The sequence below is a fragment of the Furipterus horrens genome, unplaced genomic scaffold, assembly GCF_987537825.1.
Source record: "Furipterus horrens unplaced genomic scaffold, mFurHor1.1.pri manual_scaffold_4, whole genome shotgun sequence".
Lineage (NCBI taxonomy): Eukaryota > Metazoa > Chordata > Mammalia > Chiroptera > Furipteridae > Furipterus > Furipterus horrens.
Genome location: NW_028327174.1, coordinates 5,472,673 through 5,488,995, shown reverse-complemented (window position 1 = coordinate 5,488,995; position 16,323 = coordinate 5,472,673). Strand labels below are relative to the sequence as shown.

Genomic DNA, 16,323 nt, shown 5'->3' with positions numbered 1-16,323 from the left:
AGCATGAAAACCTAAAGAGATTTCCTGAGCACCAACTTCAGTGATTACAGATGACACCTTCCAAATGTTTGTTTCTGTGCATCTGTGTGGCAGCTGAGTACCAAAGCCATGGACCATCACACGAATGACCTTCCCTTTCTCCACTTCAACATACCCTTGGTTGAACCTCCTTCAGCATTGCACTAGCATCTTCATCATAATCCAATTTACATGCAAGGGCAAGATCATGGGCTGCTTCTTCCCAATGGCCCAGAAGTCTGAAACAGATTTAAATTCATTTTAGGAGTCTTTTATACACCTTCACTTAGGCAGCATGGTGTCTTTCTTCCTTATTATAAAAAAGGGTACCACAGAAGAGGTTTAAGTTAAATACTGAACTAAAATTTTCACGAACCAATTTAATTACTATGTTTCACCTACAAAAATTTGAAGGAGTTTAAATGTCCTTTATGATTAACTTTAAGCCTGTTTTTCTACTAAAAAATGTTTAAAAAGTTAAAAATACTGACTTAATTCGTTATCATGAAGTTTTTAAAAATTGTGTAGACCCACAACTTTCAGTTAATCAAAAACAATTAACATGATACATATGTTTAACATGCTATCTGCCTTCTATATAAGATAGAAAACAATACATGTGTGCACATTTTATTTAAAAAGGGGGGAAATGATACATCAGAGTTGGTGGGGATAGGTAAGAATAGAGTAGAGGGATAGCAATGGAAATCAGACTTCTCCGGGTGTACCTGTGATCTCAAACTCAGTTTTGACTCTTCAAAAAACATGAAAATGCTTTACATACTCAAAGATGAATATTAAACTAGAAAGGATGGAAATAAAGCAAACCCTAAACCAATTAAAAACAAAAAAAAAAGGTTGGGTGGGGGAGAGAAATTAGGGGAAAAGAGGACAACTGTAATTGAAAAACCAAAATAAAAAAAAAATTAAAAAAAAATAAAAAATAAAAAAAGAGGCTAATCACACTGACAACATAAACCACAGGGGGATACTATATCCCACAGTATATCTTCAGGGAGATATATGTAAGAACTTTAAATCTTAGAAATTATATTATCTCTAAGGTATGATTTTGAAATAATTTCTTATATATATGGTAAATACACACAAGTAGGTAAATATATTAAGGACGAAGATTTTGACTTTAAGATAATAGTGTCAAAAATACAAAACACATTAAGTATAAACCCAAAATTTAATAACTTTTCCCCTTAAAATCATTACTTACAAAATGTTTTTTTTCCTAACTCTGTCCACTGAAATGACAGGACATCACAAAAGCAATGAGCACATGTAATAGCCAAACTTTTGTACTATAAATATAATTCCCACAAAAATAAATCATTTTTTAGAGAAATGATTTATTCTAATCTGGGTCAAGGAAAAGTACAGGATGGGTTCACTCTATGTTCTACCAAAAGGCAAGGAGATGCTCAAATACTAGTGGGGTCTCAGGAGGATCAAGGGCAATGGATGAGCTTGCCTGTACTGGTGGAACATTAATAAATTCCATTCCAACCTTCTACCCGTCTCTTTGACATTTGTCTTTAATAATCACTACAGCAAATTTTTGAGTCACGTAAGGACAGCTGTCCCAAGAATATCTACCTTCATATCCACCCGCACTGGAAGTCCAGCACTTTCTCGTTCCATGTAAGATGTCAACATCATTGGATATTTCATCCCCAACCCATAAAATACCTGTTTGTATGACACTATTTTGCTTCCAGGAATGATTACTAATCTGGGTTAAAACCACTATTTGCCCCCCTCTCTGACTTTTCAGGTGACTTAGCATGGACTGAAGTAGTTGGAGCCTAGTGAATGCCTTCTTTTATTGTATATTGGTTGTTTAACGTTAAGCTGCAAAGAGAAAGTCTGAAAATAAGAGAAAATTCGTAAGGGCCCTGACACAAGGTGAGAAATAGGGAAGAAACAGTCACTGTGGTCAAGCTTCTGGTAGGCTGAGGCATAAGGAAATTACTATTCTTGACTCCAGGAACTTAAAACTTTTGTTGAACTTTCCAGTCTCACATCAATACCTGGATGTGCACCAGGTACTGTGCATCAATCCCTGGCCATAAATCAAACCTTCAGAATGACCTCAGGAAGAAAATGTTTCATTGTCTAGACAACAGGACATCTGATGAGTACCACCTTGGACCAACCTGGGGTCTAAGAATGCAAAACCAACCTTGCTGGTGTGGCTCACTGGATTGACTGCCAACCTGCGAACTGAAACGTTGCTGGTTCGATTCCCAGTCAGGACACATGCCTGGGTTGCGGGCCAGGTCCCCAGTTGGGGACCTGCGGGAAGCAACCTACTGATGTTTCTCTCACACATCAATGTTTCTCTCCCTTCTTTTCCCTCACTCTAAAAATAAATAAAATGTAAAACCTTAAAAAACAAAACCAAACCTGCAAAACTGATTCTTCTCAAGAATGTACTTCTTACTGTAAGAACTCTGAGCTGTGGGTACTGCTTAGTTGTGTTTCTAGTAGGCAAACCCTCTAAAGCCCTTGAATAAATCTTTGTCATTTATTTCTAGACAAAGTCCTGTTTATGAGTTTGGCTGACAAAGGACACTCTTTTTTCTTGGAGATAATTTTCAGAAAAATCCTTACCTTAAATTTGGCTGTGGTCAAAAACTGTTAACAGTCATTTTCCTTGAATAAGAAGAGTAAAGAACTTTTGTTTTCTTGTTTATGATATTTCCTCAATTCTTCATATTGGGTACATATATGAGGGGAAACCCTCCAAAAAAAGTTTATTTATGAAGAATTGTGTATTTATTCTTACATGTTTAAACTTGAGTCACCTTCAAAGTACTCTCCATTTGGTGCAATACACCTAATTGAGGTTTTTTTTTCCATTGCTCAAAACTGTTTCTGAACTCGTCCATGTAACTTTTAGTGCTTCTGCTATTTTTTGTTTCACCTCTTCCACATCAGAAAAAGCTTTCCCTTTGAGAACTTTTTCATCCAGGGAAACAAAAAAAGTTGCTTAGGGCGATCAAGTGAATAGAGAGGGTGGGGCATGGGGGTCCTGTGTTTTTGGTCCAACATTGCTGAACACTCAGTGAGGGGTGGACAGGTGTGCTTGTAAATCACCCATCATGAAATGGGCAAACACGCTGAATGTCTTCAAAAAAAATTCACTGAAGCCAAACAGCCTCTCACAACAACGCCTGCTGTTATGCTGATACAGATGGGCTCCTAAAACACTCACCTATGGGGGAAGCCTGTACTACAAGGGTCCCGCCCTCCAGAAGATAATTCCATTTTGGGGGAGTTCCCCAATAATTGTTAACTTTAAAATTAAAATCTTAGGCAATTTGGGTTTTTTAAGAAAGCATATTAGGAAACATCAGATTTAAATAAAGAGTTCTGAAAATAAATAAATTCTATTATTTACCTGTGTGCTTTCCCTCGCCATTTATAAGGCTGAGCCGAGTCAGGATTTATTTCAATAGCTCTGTCACAGTCCCGGATGGCAGCGTTTGGCTTCTGTAATTTGATGAAGACACTAAAAAATAAGTGTGACATTAAAAAGCATTCATTTAAAACAGTAACATATTTGGGATTACTACAGAAGCAAGTCTATTAAATAAATGATTGGAAATTATTCACGAGGGGACGCTATTTTGCTTAGAGCGCTCACCTGGCTCTCTTGGCATACAGAATGGCCAAGCGAGGGTTCAGCTTGATGGCATCTGTGAACAAGTCGATGGATTTCTGTAGTTCACCTACGATGAAACCAAAGTTATTGAGAAATAGCCAGAGGATAAAAATATTAAGAAAAACTGTTGGATCTCTTGTCCAATTAGTCTTTCACATTCTTTATTCAGATCAGAAATAAAACTAGTTTCTAAATTAATATACAAAACTGGCTCTTCAAAGCAAACTTTTATCAAACCTATACTGTAAATCATTCAAGACAGAGATAATACCATACTCTTAGGACTCATAAATTTTAACTGAGAAAAAGTAAATGGATAAAATTTAAAGAATAAATCAATTTTGTCATATTCCATTAGTTAGGTTTTCTTTTATCCTTTAAGTTAAAATGATAAAATTAAACTTAACAAAGTATTCCTACTTATGGAATCTGTTTGGTTTATTTTAACACTTGTAAGTCTAGTCACAAACCAAATAGAACTTTTGAAAGTGAGCTGTATTTTCTTCAAAAAGGACTGGTTTGATCTTATATTTATTTGTAAACTGCTTTGCTTATTGTTAGTATCTAAAAAATGAAGAGTTCCTTTTGTTCTCTTCAATTTCCCTTAGTGTTTATTTCAGATATGGCCTACTCATCAAAAATATAGTCAGAAAACTTTTTCTATAATTAGCAGGAAAAAATAATTCTGATATTTAAGTGTCACAGTAATTTTGTAATGCTGTTATTATAGTGAAAAATTCAGTTATGTAAGCTTGCCATGTTATCACAACTGTATCATAGTTTGTAACTCCTTCATTTTCTGAGCAGTCCTGTCAGAGGCCCTGCAGAATTGTCGTAAGTTCATCCATCTCAGCAATTCTCTGAGAGCAAGGCGGGTGGGGTATTTCTGAGTAACAGCGCAGAACGCAATTGGGCTGGGAGTCAGAAATAGTTTATGAACAGTGATATTACTTAAATTGAAATCTGGCCACCAAACTATATTGCAGCATTTAGCAATATGTTTGAAGGCCTCTTTTGTTGATGATTCTGTTATATATAAATCATATTCTTGGGTTATTAAAAAAGAATATTAAGACTTGATAATTATTCATTGGGTATAGTCAGAAACTGTAATGAACGAATAGTATTACCTTGTAGAACAAAGACATCTAAGCTACTCTAATTGAGTTATTGCTAGAATTAAAAGTTTATAGTTTAGAATAGAATTGGTATTTCTGTGATTCTTTTTGCTTCTTGTAATGCCCTCTTTTGTATTAATATCTCTAGGATGGAGGTGGCTTTATCCTGTCTTTCGTGTGGCTTTATCATATCTTAAAGAGCTGTTTTAAATTCTTGATTTACCTGGCTGCTTCACTATCAGCTCAGAGTCTTGCTTTTAAGTTAGACATAAAATAAATCTTACTTGGTATAAATACAGAGAAAACAGTGGATGAGGACACACCACAGCACTAGAAATCAAAGTACCTTCAGAATGAAAGCTGTGGAATTAGCTTTACAGCTGGTTGTAAACCTAAACAGGGATGTAACATTGAGTAAACATGTATGTGCATATGTTGCATTTTTTAAGGTGTTTCCTTTCAAGTCCTCACTTCTTTGTATTCTGTTCTCTGCATTAGGAATTCAGTAAACTACCAATAAATGTATTTATAATCTCTTAATCATTAAAAAGAAAGTATTCCTACTTAATTCACAGGGCTTATGAAGAAAAATTATCTGAACTCACAGGAATGGTATAAAAGCTCAAGAAAAGCAAAGCATAACCCACATTATTGTACCTATTCACATAGTTAGCTCCTCTGTTCATTAGCCCCTTCACTGAAGTCATTCAACACATAAAACATAACAGAATTAGAACAGCCCTGGCAGGTGTGGCTCAGTGGATTGAGCACCAGTCTGCGAACTGAAGGGTCACTGGGTTCCATTCCCAGTCAGCGCACATGTCTGGGTTGCAGGTCAGATCCCCAGCTGGGGGCGTGCGAGAGGCAACCACACACTGATGTTTCTCTCCCTCTCTTTCTCCCTCCCTTTCCCTCTCTCTAAAAATAAATAAATAAACTCTTAAAAAAAAATTAGAACAGTTCTTTGCATAAAGTCTAATTTACTTGGACACAGGAAACATGGGGAGGCAAGATAAGCACAGAATTTTAAGGTAAATGCCACAATTCACTTTGAAAACATTTATTCAATTAATAAACGTGTAAGGACCTTAACAGAACTCACAAAACAAGGGAGAACAATGTTCAGCCTTATCAGTTACTAAAGATGTCTATTACAAGTTATTACACTAGGATGTCTAATAAACAACTATAACCTACCACATTCAAAACTGAACTCTTAATTCCTATGCCGTCTCCGAGTCTAGTCACCACCCCTTATCCCTGTATTTCCAATTAAATAAATGGTTCTCCCTTTCAGTGTAGTTCAAGAAGTTGGCAAACTTTCTTGCAAAGGGCCATATGACAACTATTTTAGGCTTTGCAGACCAGAACAGTCATAGCTATCCGATCCTGTTCTTGTGGTGGGAAAGCAGTCAGACAACACACCAACAGGCAAGGCTGTGCCCTATTAAATTTTTACAAAAGGTGACAGCATGGCAGCTACAGGCATTTCTCATTTTACTGTGCTCCACAGCTGTTGCTTTTTTAAGCAACTCAAAGGCAAGAGCCTCTATTAGCAAAAGGCTACAACTCACTTTGTTGCGAGAACTGCTTCACTGCAGTGGTCTGGAACGCAAAGTGCAATCATCTCCAAGGTACACGCGTACTCATCAACCTCCACGTCAAACCGAAATCCTCTCATCTCTGCTTTCAAACTACTCGCGGAAGCGAACCACGCCCCACTTAGCACCCTGGTCCCAAGACCTCCACCGAGCACCAACGGGCCACAGGGCAGCGTGTTAGCCAACTACTGCCTCCGCGTGGCTCAGTGTCAACGCGACATTGCTTTGCTGTCTTTGAAAAGCTGCTTTCACATAGCTGCTGTGAGAAGAACTGAAGAGAAACAGGTGCAGAATGGGAAACGAGAGGGGCAGTGTCCAACATGATTCCAAGACAGGAGGAGCTGTTTAGTGCGCAACCTATATACTCAACGGATTAGAAAACCATTTGTACGAATTATTTTCAAACCATCACTGCCTTGTTAGGGCACAGACACTAAATCTGTACTATAAATGAAACACTTGTGCGAATGTTTTCACCTAGGAGTGCTGTGAAAAAGACCAGACACTAAGGGCACTATACACAGAGAGGGTTTGGGAACCTCTGCGCTAATCCAAGCCACTGTCAGTACTCAGCTGAAATACCAAAATGAGACTCGATTTCCTGCTTTCCTTCTGTGGGGTCATGAAAATGCACCTTAGATCTGTTGTAGGGAGTGTAACTGATTAAGAATCCCATCTTCCTTGACTTCATAAGCTACTCCTAGCTAATGACTGAATACAGCAAGGATACCAAGGCAGGCCCACTCTTGCTAGATGTGTAACTCCTCTAATGGGTAACTTTGGCTTCCTAAGACTTTTTAAAATTTTTTTTAGAGAGACGGGAAGGGAGAAAGAGAGAAAAACATCAATGTGTGGTTGTCTCTCGGGTGCCCCCAACTAGGGACCTGGCCCACAACCCAACCATGTGCCCTGACTGGGAATCGAACCAGAGACCCTTTGGTTCGCAGGCTAGTGCTCAACCCACTGAGCCACACCAGCCAGGGCGGCTTTCCAAGACTTTTTAAGAAACACGTCCACAAACACACTCACAGCTGACGACTGTTCCTACACAATCTTCCTTCCGTCTCCCACACAAGGGTAAGACCTACATGATCATCTCAGTGCCTTTCCAGACTCCTCCAGCTCCCTCTGCTCACCCATTTTCCCTCACAGGTTATATTTCTAATATATTTCTGGCACATCAACTCATATTTTAGCTTCTACTTCTCCAATAAACTAATATACCCTCATCTGCCTGTTCAATCTGATCTACATGAAGTAGCAAGAATCACCTTTTTCAAAAGGAAATCCAAAAGAACAAAAGACCAACAAAAAACTGAAAGAATAAAACAAAACAAAAACAAAGAAGACAAACAAATTCAGGTCACTATAAAACTTCCCCAATCAAACACCCTCACCTGTTTCCTATCGCCCTTCAGGGTAAAGCCCCCAGTCCTCGAAGGTCTTTGGTGACCTGCACAGCCTCCTCACCGCCTTCCCACTGCCCACTTCCCACCCCCAGGCGCTTCTCTGACCTCAATCCTACTGCTCCCCACCCCCCACTCACCACACTCCCAACCACAGTGGCTTTGGGGGACTGCTAGAGAGAGGGGAGAGAGGGGTAGTGCTGGGTGGAGGGGAGGAAAAAAAAAAAAAAAAAAAAACGAAATTGGGACAACTGTAATAGCATAATCAATAAAACATAAAATAAGTAAATAAACAATAATAAAATACTGCTTGGAGCATAGAAAGCCTTCAATAGATATTTGTTGAATAAACACATTCAACTGAAAAATCATAATAAAAATTTACTAACAACGTAATAGTTGGAAACACTAAGGCCTTACCTTAATAAGTAAGAATACTCACAGGTACTAGTCTAAGCATATTACACATATTTACTCGTTTGCTCCTATTAGGTAGGTACTCTTATCCTTATTTGACAAATGAGAAAACAGAAACGCACCCGGCTAGTAAGTGCCAAAGCTGGGATTCAAACCCGCGCACGGCGGTTCCTAAGTCCAGCGCTGAACTGCATTCCTGCCTCTCCGACCCAGGTGCAGGCCTGAACCTACAACCCCTGGCTGGGAATGCTAGTGTTCTGTCCCCTTAGGATATACTTTGAAATTGTACATATTCTAAGATTAAACCAGGTTAAATTTATTCACGAATATAACTTAGAAAGAAATATGGAAAAGAACGTGACTTTAGGTGGCAGAAGCTTTCTTTTCATTTTCTTAACTATTGCTAAGTCAATAAATAAGACATTTTCAAAAACACAGACAGTAGGCCAAAACAAGTGAACTAAGTAATAAATGAGCTGACAATATTGCTTATGCGCATCATTTCTCAAGGGTTTTACTACGCAAAAAGTTGAGGGCCACTGTCCTATCGCCACTTTTCTGGAAAGCCTTTCACCTTTTATTATTTTTATTTTTTGCATTGTACCCTTACCTTTCATAGTTCATACATGCCCCTCAAGGATGTATTCAGACCCAAAGATTCAATTTACATCCCCTTGGTAAAAGACACAGCAAGTTTTATGGGATTTTTTTTTTTTTAATTTTTAAAAATGTTTATTGATTTTAGAGAGGGAGGGTGGTGGCAGGGGTGGGAAGAAAGACATCGATCAGTTGCCTCCCACACACACCCCAACTGGGGACCAAACCAACAGCCTCATCTTCAACCAAATGAGCCACACCAGCCAGGGCTCTATACAATTTGTATTCTCTTGAAGAAAAAAAGAGGCTCATTGGAATATTAAGAGATGACCAGAACAAAAGAGGACTTTTAAAAAGGTAAACAATAATATCCCCAAACTGGAATCAGGGACATTCATTCATTCATTCATTCGTTCACGTTTACTGGGGTCACATGACATACAGGTTTCACGTGTACAACCCAACAAAACACCCCCTGAATAATGCATTGCGTGCCCATCAGCCAAAGTCAAGTCTCTTTCTGCCCCCCTTTATCCCTCGTCCTGCTTTGACCCTCTCCCTCCTCTCCCCAACCCCCACTTTCCACCTTTTTAAAGACTCTTCTTGGTGGAAAAAAGATTCAAGGAAAGCAGAGTCACATCAGGATACGTCTCCGTCCCAAGGCAAGGTAACTGATACCTGAATGATTTCAGCCTCAGGCTGAAGGGCTAGGTGAAAAATAAAATACTTACTTCTCCAGTATAAAACGTTCAATACATTTAAGTTCCCTTCCCCTTTCCCACTATTTTAGCAGTTACTGAGGTAGAGAATATCCCGAATCTCACAGAAATGCAGCAAGGAGTAAAAATCACTCACCATCATTTAGGGCATCAATGGCAGCCACTTTTTTACCATTTGCCTGATCCATCATCTCCTCAGTTATCTAGGGGCAAACGAAGGCGGACTTAGAAGTAGCAGAGAGAGCAAACAAAAGAAGAAAGCGATTTGGGCTTTTTAGGAATGAGGTGGTCACAAACTCCATTTTTATTCATTCTTCTCCAGTCGAGAGAACAATTATGACAACTGAACAGCAAAAATGACACAGGACGAGATTCAATCGTTTACCTGAAACAAGGACTGTCCTCCCCACACCCTGCCGCAGACACTGCCTTTGGTCCCATTCAGCCCGACCGACACATGCCGCTCTGCCCTTGTCTTACCAGCTCCTGCCTAGTTGTCACAAATATTAAAACGCAATCTCCTCACAAGAAGTAACTAAAGCCAGTTCCTTTTAGGTTCCAATCTTTAGGAAAGAAATATCTCCTAATTTGTTCCCACAAATATCTACTGAGCATCTGTACTAGACAGAACACACACAAAAAGATGCTGACAGTAAATGATTATTGCAACAAAAACATAGCAAACAAATGAAAAGTTAAGAGTTTTCTTTAACCATGAAAAACCCACTCTTTCACCATTACTGTGCGAAGCATCACTAAAGGTGCCAGTTAAAGCATTAAGACAATAATCTGATAGGGGTAAGAATTGGAAAGGTACCCAGCTGTCTTTATTTGTATTTACATAGAAAACCCAAAGGAAGCAAAAAGTTATTAGATCAACTAAGCTCAATAAAGTTTGCAGAAACAAGAGCAGCATAAAAAACAAACCCAGTTTCCCCACATCAGCAAAAATCAACTATAAAACATAACAGAACAAAATGCTACTCCAAGATCACACAAAACTTTCATGTAGCGGAACACAAAATTCTAATTCTACCTAAGGCCACCAGGTATTATACCGTGTTCATGGGCAGACTACTTTGAATATTTCAAGTTATCCCAATGTTAATAAATTCAAATTCATATCCAACAAAAATTCCTGTAAGTTTTAGACAAAGTTTAAAATATTTTTTAAAAGATCGAAGAAAGGAACACTTTACCAGATAATAAGACACCTTACAAAGCCAGGATGATTAAAAAAGACAACATCAGTTTATGGCTATATGGTGCATATGATGCCCTAAACAAGTCTAAAAATCTCCTTTGAAAAGCCATCTTTACCTAAGAATATAGAAATCCTCAAGGAACAAGACTAAATGAAGGCCTGAAATCCAGTGAGATAGTCAAGTGCTCCGTCTGCTTTCACCTGTAGCAGGTGTCAAACCTGGTCACCATTTTTGAAGGTGGTGTAGGACACATGAAACAAAGTTTAGATCCAGGTGAAGAGAATGTTTATTTAATTAGATACCCTCCAAAATAATTCTGGAACCCCAAATGCCTATAAGCATAATGGTAAACCAAAAATAAACCTGTCCTAAAGGGGCAGCCATACAGAAAATATCACCTCTATAAATCCACAGCCACAAGCCAGCCTTCCCAGTAGAATTCACATTCCTTCTGTAACCAAGAACAAAAAACCAATGCTGAGCATACAGTGTCCTTCCAGCTCAGAGTCTTGATAGAAGCAAACATAGCTCTCTTTTATAAAAAAATTTATTTATTTTAAAGGAGGGAGGGGAAACATCAATTTGTTCCACTTACTTATTCATTCATTGGTGATTTTATGTGTGTCCTGATTGGGGTTCAAACCCATAACCTTGGTGTTTTGGGGTGATGCTCTAACCACTGGAGCTACTCGGCCAGAGACAAACATATTCTTTAGAGGAACATGCCTCCTCCCCACGCCTCAAAAACTTTCCATTGGTGAAGTTTCAAAGAACTCACAGTTAAAATAACACACAAAATCCACAGTAAAAAAGGTATCTCAATGAGCAAGAGTCAGGAAAAATCAAAGAACAGTAAGACCAGCAAAAGAATTTAACAGAATTAAGGCAAGTTCTGAAATGAGTAAGGAGCAAGAGACTTATAAATATCCAAGTAGGCTTTTAAAAGAATCAAAGTATCAGAGTGAAAAACATAAGCATTCCAATTCAAACATCAACGGAACAAAGACAAAGCACATCGAGATGGAACTTGATAGTGAAAAAGTCTAGCATGGATCTAATTAGGGCCCAGAAAGACAATAGAGAATTCGGGAAGAGGCAATATTTGAAAGAGATACTTGTTGAAAATGTTCCAGAGCTAAGGAAAGTTAACCACCCTAGAATTTAAGATGCCCAATAAGTCCCAAGCAAGATAAGCAAAGAGTATTATAAATCTAGACACACTGAGGTAACACAGCACCATCAATAAATGGAATACACAATTTAAAAAATCCCTTTTACAAATACTGACATGAAGAACTTTTATGTGTTCTTAAAGATGTACAGGATACTCATGGAAGCTGCCTTGGCTGGGTAGCTCAATTGGACAGAGCATCGACCGAATATGCCAAGTTTGCAGGTTTGATTCCCAGTCCGGGAACATACAACAATCAACCAATGACTACATCAGTAAGTGAAACAACAAATCGATGTTTCTCTCTCTCACCCTCTTTTCCTCTCCCTAAAATCAATAAATTTAAAAAATAGTGAAGATCATTATGGAAGAAATGTAAGATATTGAATGACACCAAAAAAGATTCAGAGGTAGGTAGCATTCACAGACAGTTAATATTCATAGATATTTAATCTCAATAGTGAGATGTACCTTCTCCCTAACTTAAATTTAACGTAATTTTAATAGGGAAAAAAATCCTACTTTTTAGGAAGAAATTGACAATCTGAGTTTAAAATTTATATGGAAGAACAAAGGGTCAAGAACAGCCAAAATAATCCTACTAAAGTTTCTTCTTTTGGGGGGGTGGGGGGACGGTCTTTGCCCTACCAGGTAATAAGACTTAGCATAAAGCTATTCAAGACAACGTGTCACTAGTACATGGAAAAAATTACACAAATAGAACAAAAGATCACCAAAACAGACCCATACATATGTGAAAACACTGTGGAGGAGATTCAAAAATGGTACTGGACAGGCAGCAGGCCAAAGGTTGCAAGGCGAATGTATCAACCCTCAGAAGGAAAAAGCAATGTTACATTTACAACCTTGAGGCAATAAAGCATAATACACAAAAGATTTATTTAATTGCACTAAAAGATTTTATTTATTAAGACAACAAAGTGAAGAAAAGCCACAAACTAGTAGAAAATATGTGAAACACATATAGATAACAAAGTGTTAGTATCCAGAATATAAAATGAACTATTATTAAGGAAAAAAAAATGGGAAAAAGAATAGGCCTTCACAAACACCTGTGAATGACCAATAACCATCAAATTGTGCTCAACTTCATTAGAAATTAAGAAAACTCAAAAGCCATGAGGACATAACATTTCACATGAGATTGGCAAAGATGAAATCTGACAGTATCAAGTTGGTGATGACATGGATCAACCTTTTAAGCTGCTATTATTACATTACAGTGTTTCTGAAACTTTTTTAAAAAATAATTTGTTTACTTATTTATTTTTAGAGAGAGGGGAAAGGAGAAAGAGAGGGAGAGAAACATCAGTGTGTGGTTGCCTCTCACTCGCGCCCCCACCTGGGGACCTGACGTGCAACCTAGTCATGTGCCCTGACTGGGAATCGAACCAGCGACACTTGGCCTGCAGGCTGATGCTCAATCCACTGAGCCACAGCAGCCAGGGTCAAACTTTTTTATATCAACCGCCAAAGAGCCTTTTTAGACATTTTTTCTGAATTCTCACCCCCTCCATTTTAATACCACAGATATAAAACATATATGTTCATGTGTTATGTCCCGTTGGAAGACCACTAAACATTGTAACATCTAAGTTTTTTCCAATTTCCCTGCCCAAGATCATACCTGTTGTAACAAAACCATTTGGAAAACAATTTGGCTTTAGACATACCCTTAATAGATAATTCCGCAGTCAAATCAGATGCAAATGGAAAAAAAATAGGTACAAAGAAAACAAGGATTTCAGAAATTTATTAAGAGTATGATTTAAGCCCTGGCTGGTGTGGCTCAGTGGATTGAGCGTCGGCCTGTAAACGAAGTGTCGCTGGTTCCATTCCCAGTCAGGGCACATGACTAGGTTGCACATCAGGTCCCCAGTTGGGGGTGCGTGAGAGGCAACCACACAGTGATGTTTCTCTCCCTCTCTTTCTCCTTTCCCTCTCTAAAAGTAAATAAATAAATAAATAAATAAATAAAAATTGTTAAAAAAAGAAGCTAATGTACTTCTAACCAAATACATCATTTAAAAAAAAAAAACTATGATTTAAAATAACAAAAATGTTTCCTTTTTTTTTTTTTTTTAGTAAAATGAAGTGCTTTAAGTCAGAGAAAGACTTAGTATGTGCTTCTCCTGGAAGAACTGTCATAAAATCACTGCAATAGATGTGACCTTCACATTCCTTATAAAAAGCAGAAAATAAGCCATCAAGCTTACCTCTACATTTTCATCTCCCATTTCTTGAGGGGCGTCAGTGTCTGGTTCAATCACACCCTCATTGTCAATTTCTGCCAAAGAAGAAAATGACACAAGACTATTAAAAACTAAGACTATTATATGCTTAGTGCAACTGATAACTGAACACTTTACTTCATGTTAATTTTATTTAAACTAATGTACTGTAAAATATTTCTCCATTTAATACAACTTCAGTGTTTTGCTAAGACTACAATTCATTTTAATTGTTGTATCATGTAAGGTATTTATGATTGGGTCACAGCGGGAATACTGGCAAGTGCAGAGTTTGCAGCAGTATTACACATGGACACACCACTGATTTAGTCAGTTTCAACAAATGGATTCAATTCAAATGTCTTGTTATACACATCAATGTTTTAAAAAATACTTTATGCAGATAGCACAAATTACAGTGATATTTTGATGTAAATCATGATAAAATATTTAATTATAACAATCATCTTTGTTTTTTAAAAAGTTGGGATACATTTTAATTCTAAAATAAAGGCATAATACTGATGCGAAATCAAGCCCCAAAGCTAGCGCCCTATAATGAAATAGGGAAAGGCTATAAAGAGGGATGCTGTAAATTTCATGATGGACAACTGTAATTTGCTACAGCAAACTTAGCAGCAACTATTATATATTTTTTAATTTTAAAAAACAATAAATAATATTAGAAGACATTTTAAGAGTGAATTTGATGAGTTTAACACTCAAAAGAATAAAATTAAAATTAGCTACCTGAAACCAGAATTAGCATCCAACAAAATAATTTTTTTAAATCAATTTTTAACAGGAACTCAACTTGTAGCTTTGTCTAATTATAAGTTTGAATTCGTGTACAAAAAATAAAATGCTTCCAGAGTTGGTAAAAAATATAGTTGTGAAATTGTTAGAAAACTATACAACTAAAAAAGATATATCTTGCCCTTTCTATTAACAAAGGTCAACTGATTCAAAATTTGAAAATTTCTAAGTACTTTTTTATAGCTAACTTTAGATAGGTTCTGTGAATTAAGAGACTGTCCAGCTAATAACTGGAGTATATATTTATAGTCTCAAAGGACTTCAAAATTTACAGAAAGATTTATTTTATCAGTTCTGTAGCCTTAAAAAACAACAGAAACCCCACCAAACTCATGGCACACATAACAACTTCTGCAATGAATCAGTTCTCTCAATATGGATCCAAGTACTAAAAGAAAATAATTGTTTGGTTTGATGCCATTACTGGAAAACTTTTACATATGTTTAGAACAACTAGAACTTTTCAACTACAAATTTTATGAAGTATGAATACAAATCAAGTACCTCCAAAAAAAATGTGACATCTGCCCTGAGATATGCTAAAGTGTTAAATACACTCTGGATTTTGAAGACTTAATATGAAAAAAGATCTCAATTGTTTTTTCATGTTAACATGTTAAATATGTTAATATTTTAGCAACATTAGTTTAAGTATGAGTTAATTTCACCTAATTTTTCAAATGTGGCTACTAGAAAATTTTACATTTCATATGTAGCTCAAAACATATTTCTAATAGGTAACACTGATTTAGTCAGCAAAAATCAACACAGGATCTTCTCGGGAGGGTTATCAAGTATAAACTATCATCTCCTCACCTAGATCACTTTCCTCACTTGATGGTTCGTCTGTCTTTATGTCTTCCTCCACCTTCTTGCTATCTGTTTTTTCTTCCTAGCAAAGGGAAGGCAAACAATACTGCCATATCAGTATTTAGTAACATATCCTATACTTACTAATACAATTTTATGTATGAACCATTCACATACATTATATTTCACTCATGCTTTCTTTCTTGTTTAGTTTTGGTAAACAAGTTTTACTTTTCTGATTTCATGTCTTTTAAAGTTAAATGTAAGTCCAGTCCTTCATCCAAACTTTTTGCACAGTGTGAGTTTTTGGATTTTAGAAAGCTCCATTAATCAAACACATTACTTCTGCAAAATAAAGTCTGAGCATTCATAATAAGTAGGATTAAAACTATAAATACCCTCACATTTACTCAGATATTTTATTGCAAACAAATCTACTAAAGAATTTTATATTTTAAAGTTTTTGAGTTTTGGAATTGCCAATAAAGAACTACGGAACTGCAACACACAGTGA

The 16,323-nt window shown here is 37.0% G+C and overlaps 1 protein-coding gene across 2 annotated transcripts in view; it reads right to left on the bottom strand.

Annotated features, from left to right (window-relative positions):
- The window catches only part of ST13 (ST13 Hsp70 interacting protein), a 33,048-nt gene that overhangs the window by 8,834 nt on the left and 7,891 nt on the right, over positions 1–16,323 (bottom strand). For both annotated transcript variants that reach the window (XM_090272376.1, XM_090272375.1), the window contains exons 3-8: positions 15,816–15,891; positions 14,169–14,239; positions 9,692–9,758; positions 3,680–3,764; positions 3,434–3,544; positions 155–257 (exon numbers count right to left, since the gene is read on the bottom strand). In XM_090272376.1, the coding sequence (XP_090128502.1) occupies positions 155–257; positions 3,434–3,544; positions 3,680–3,764; positions 9,692–9,758; positions 14,169–14,239; positions 15,816–15,891 (513 nt within the window). The remainder of the gene's footprint in view (positions 1–154; positions 258–3,433; positions 3,545–3,679; positions 3,765–9,691; positions 9,759–14,168; positions 14,240–15,815; positions 15,892–16,323) is intronic.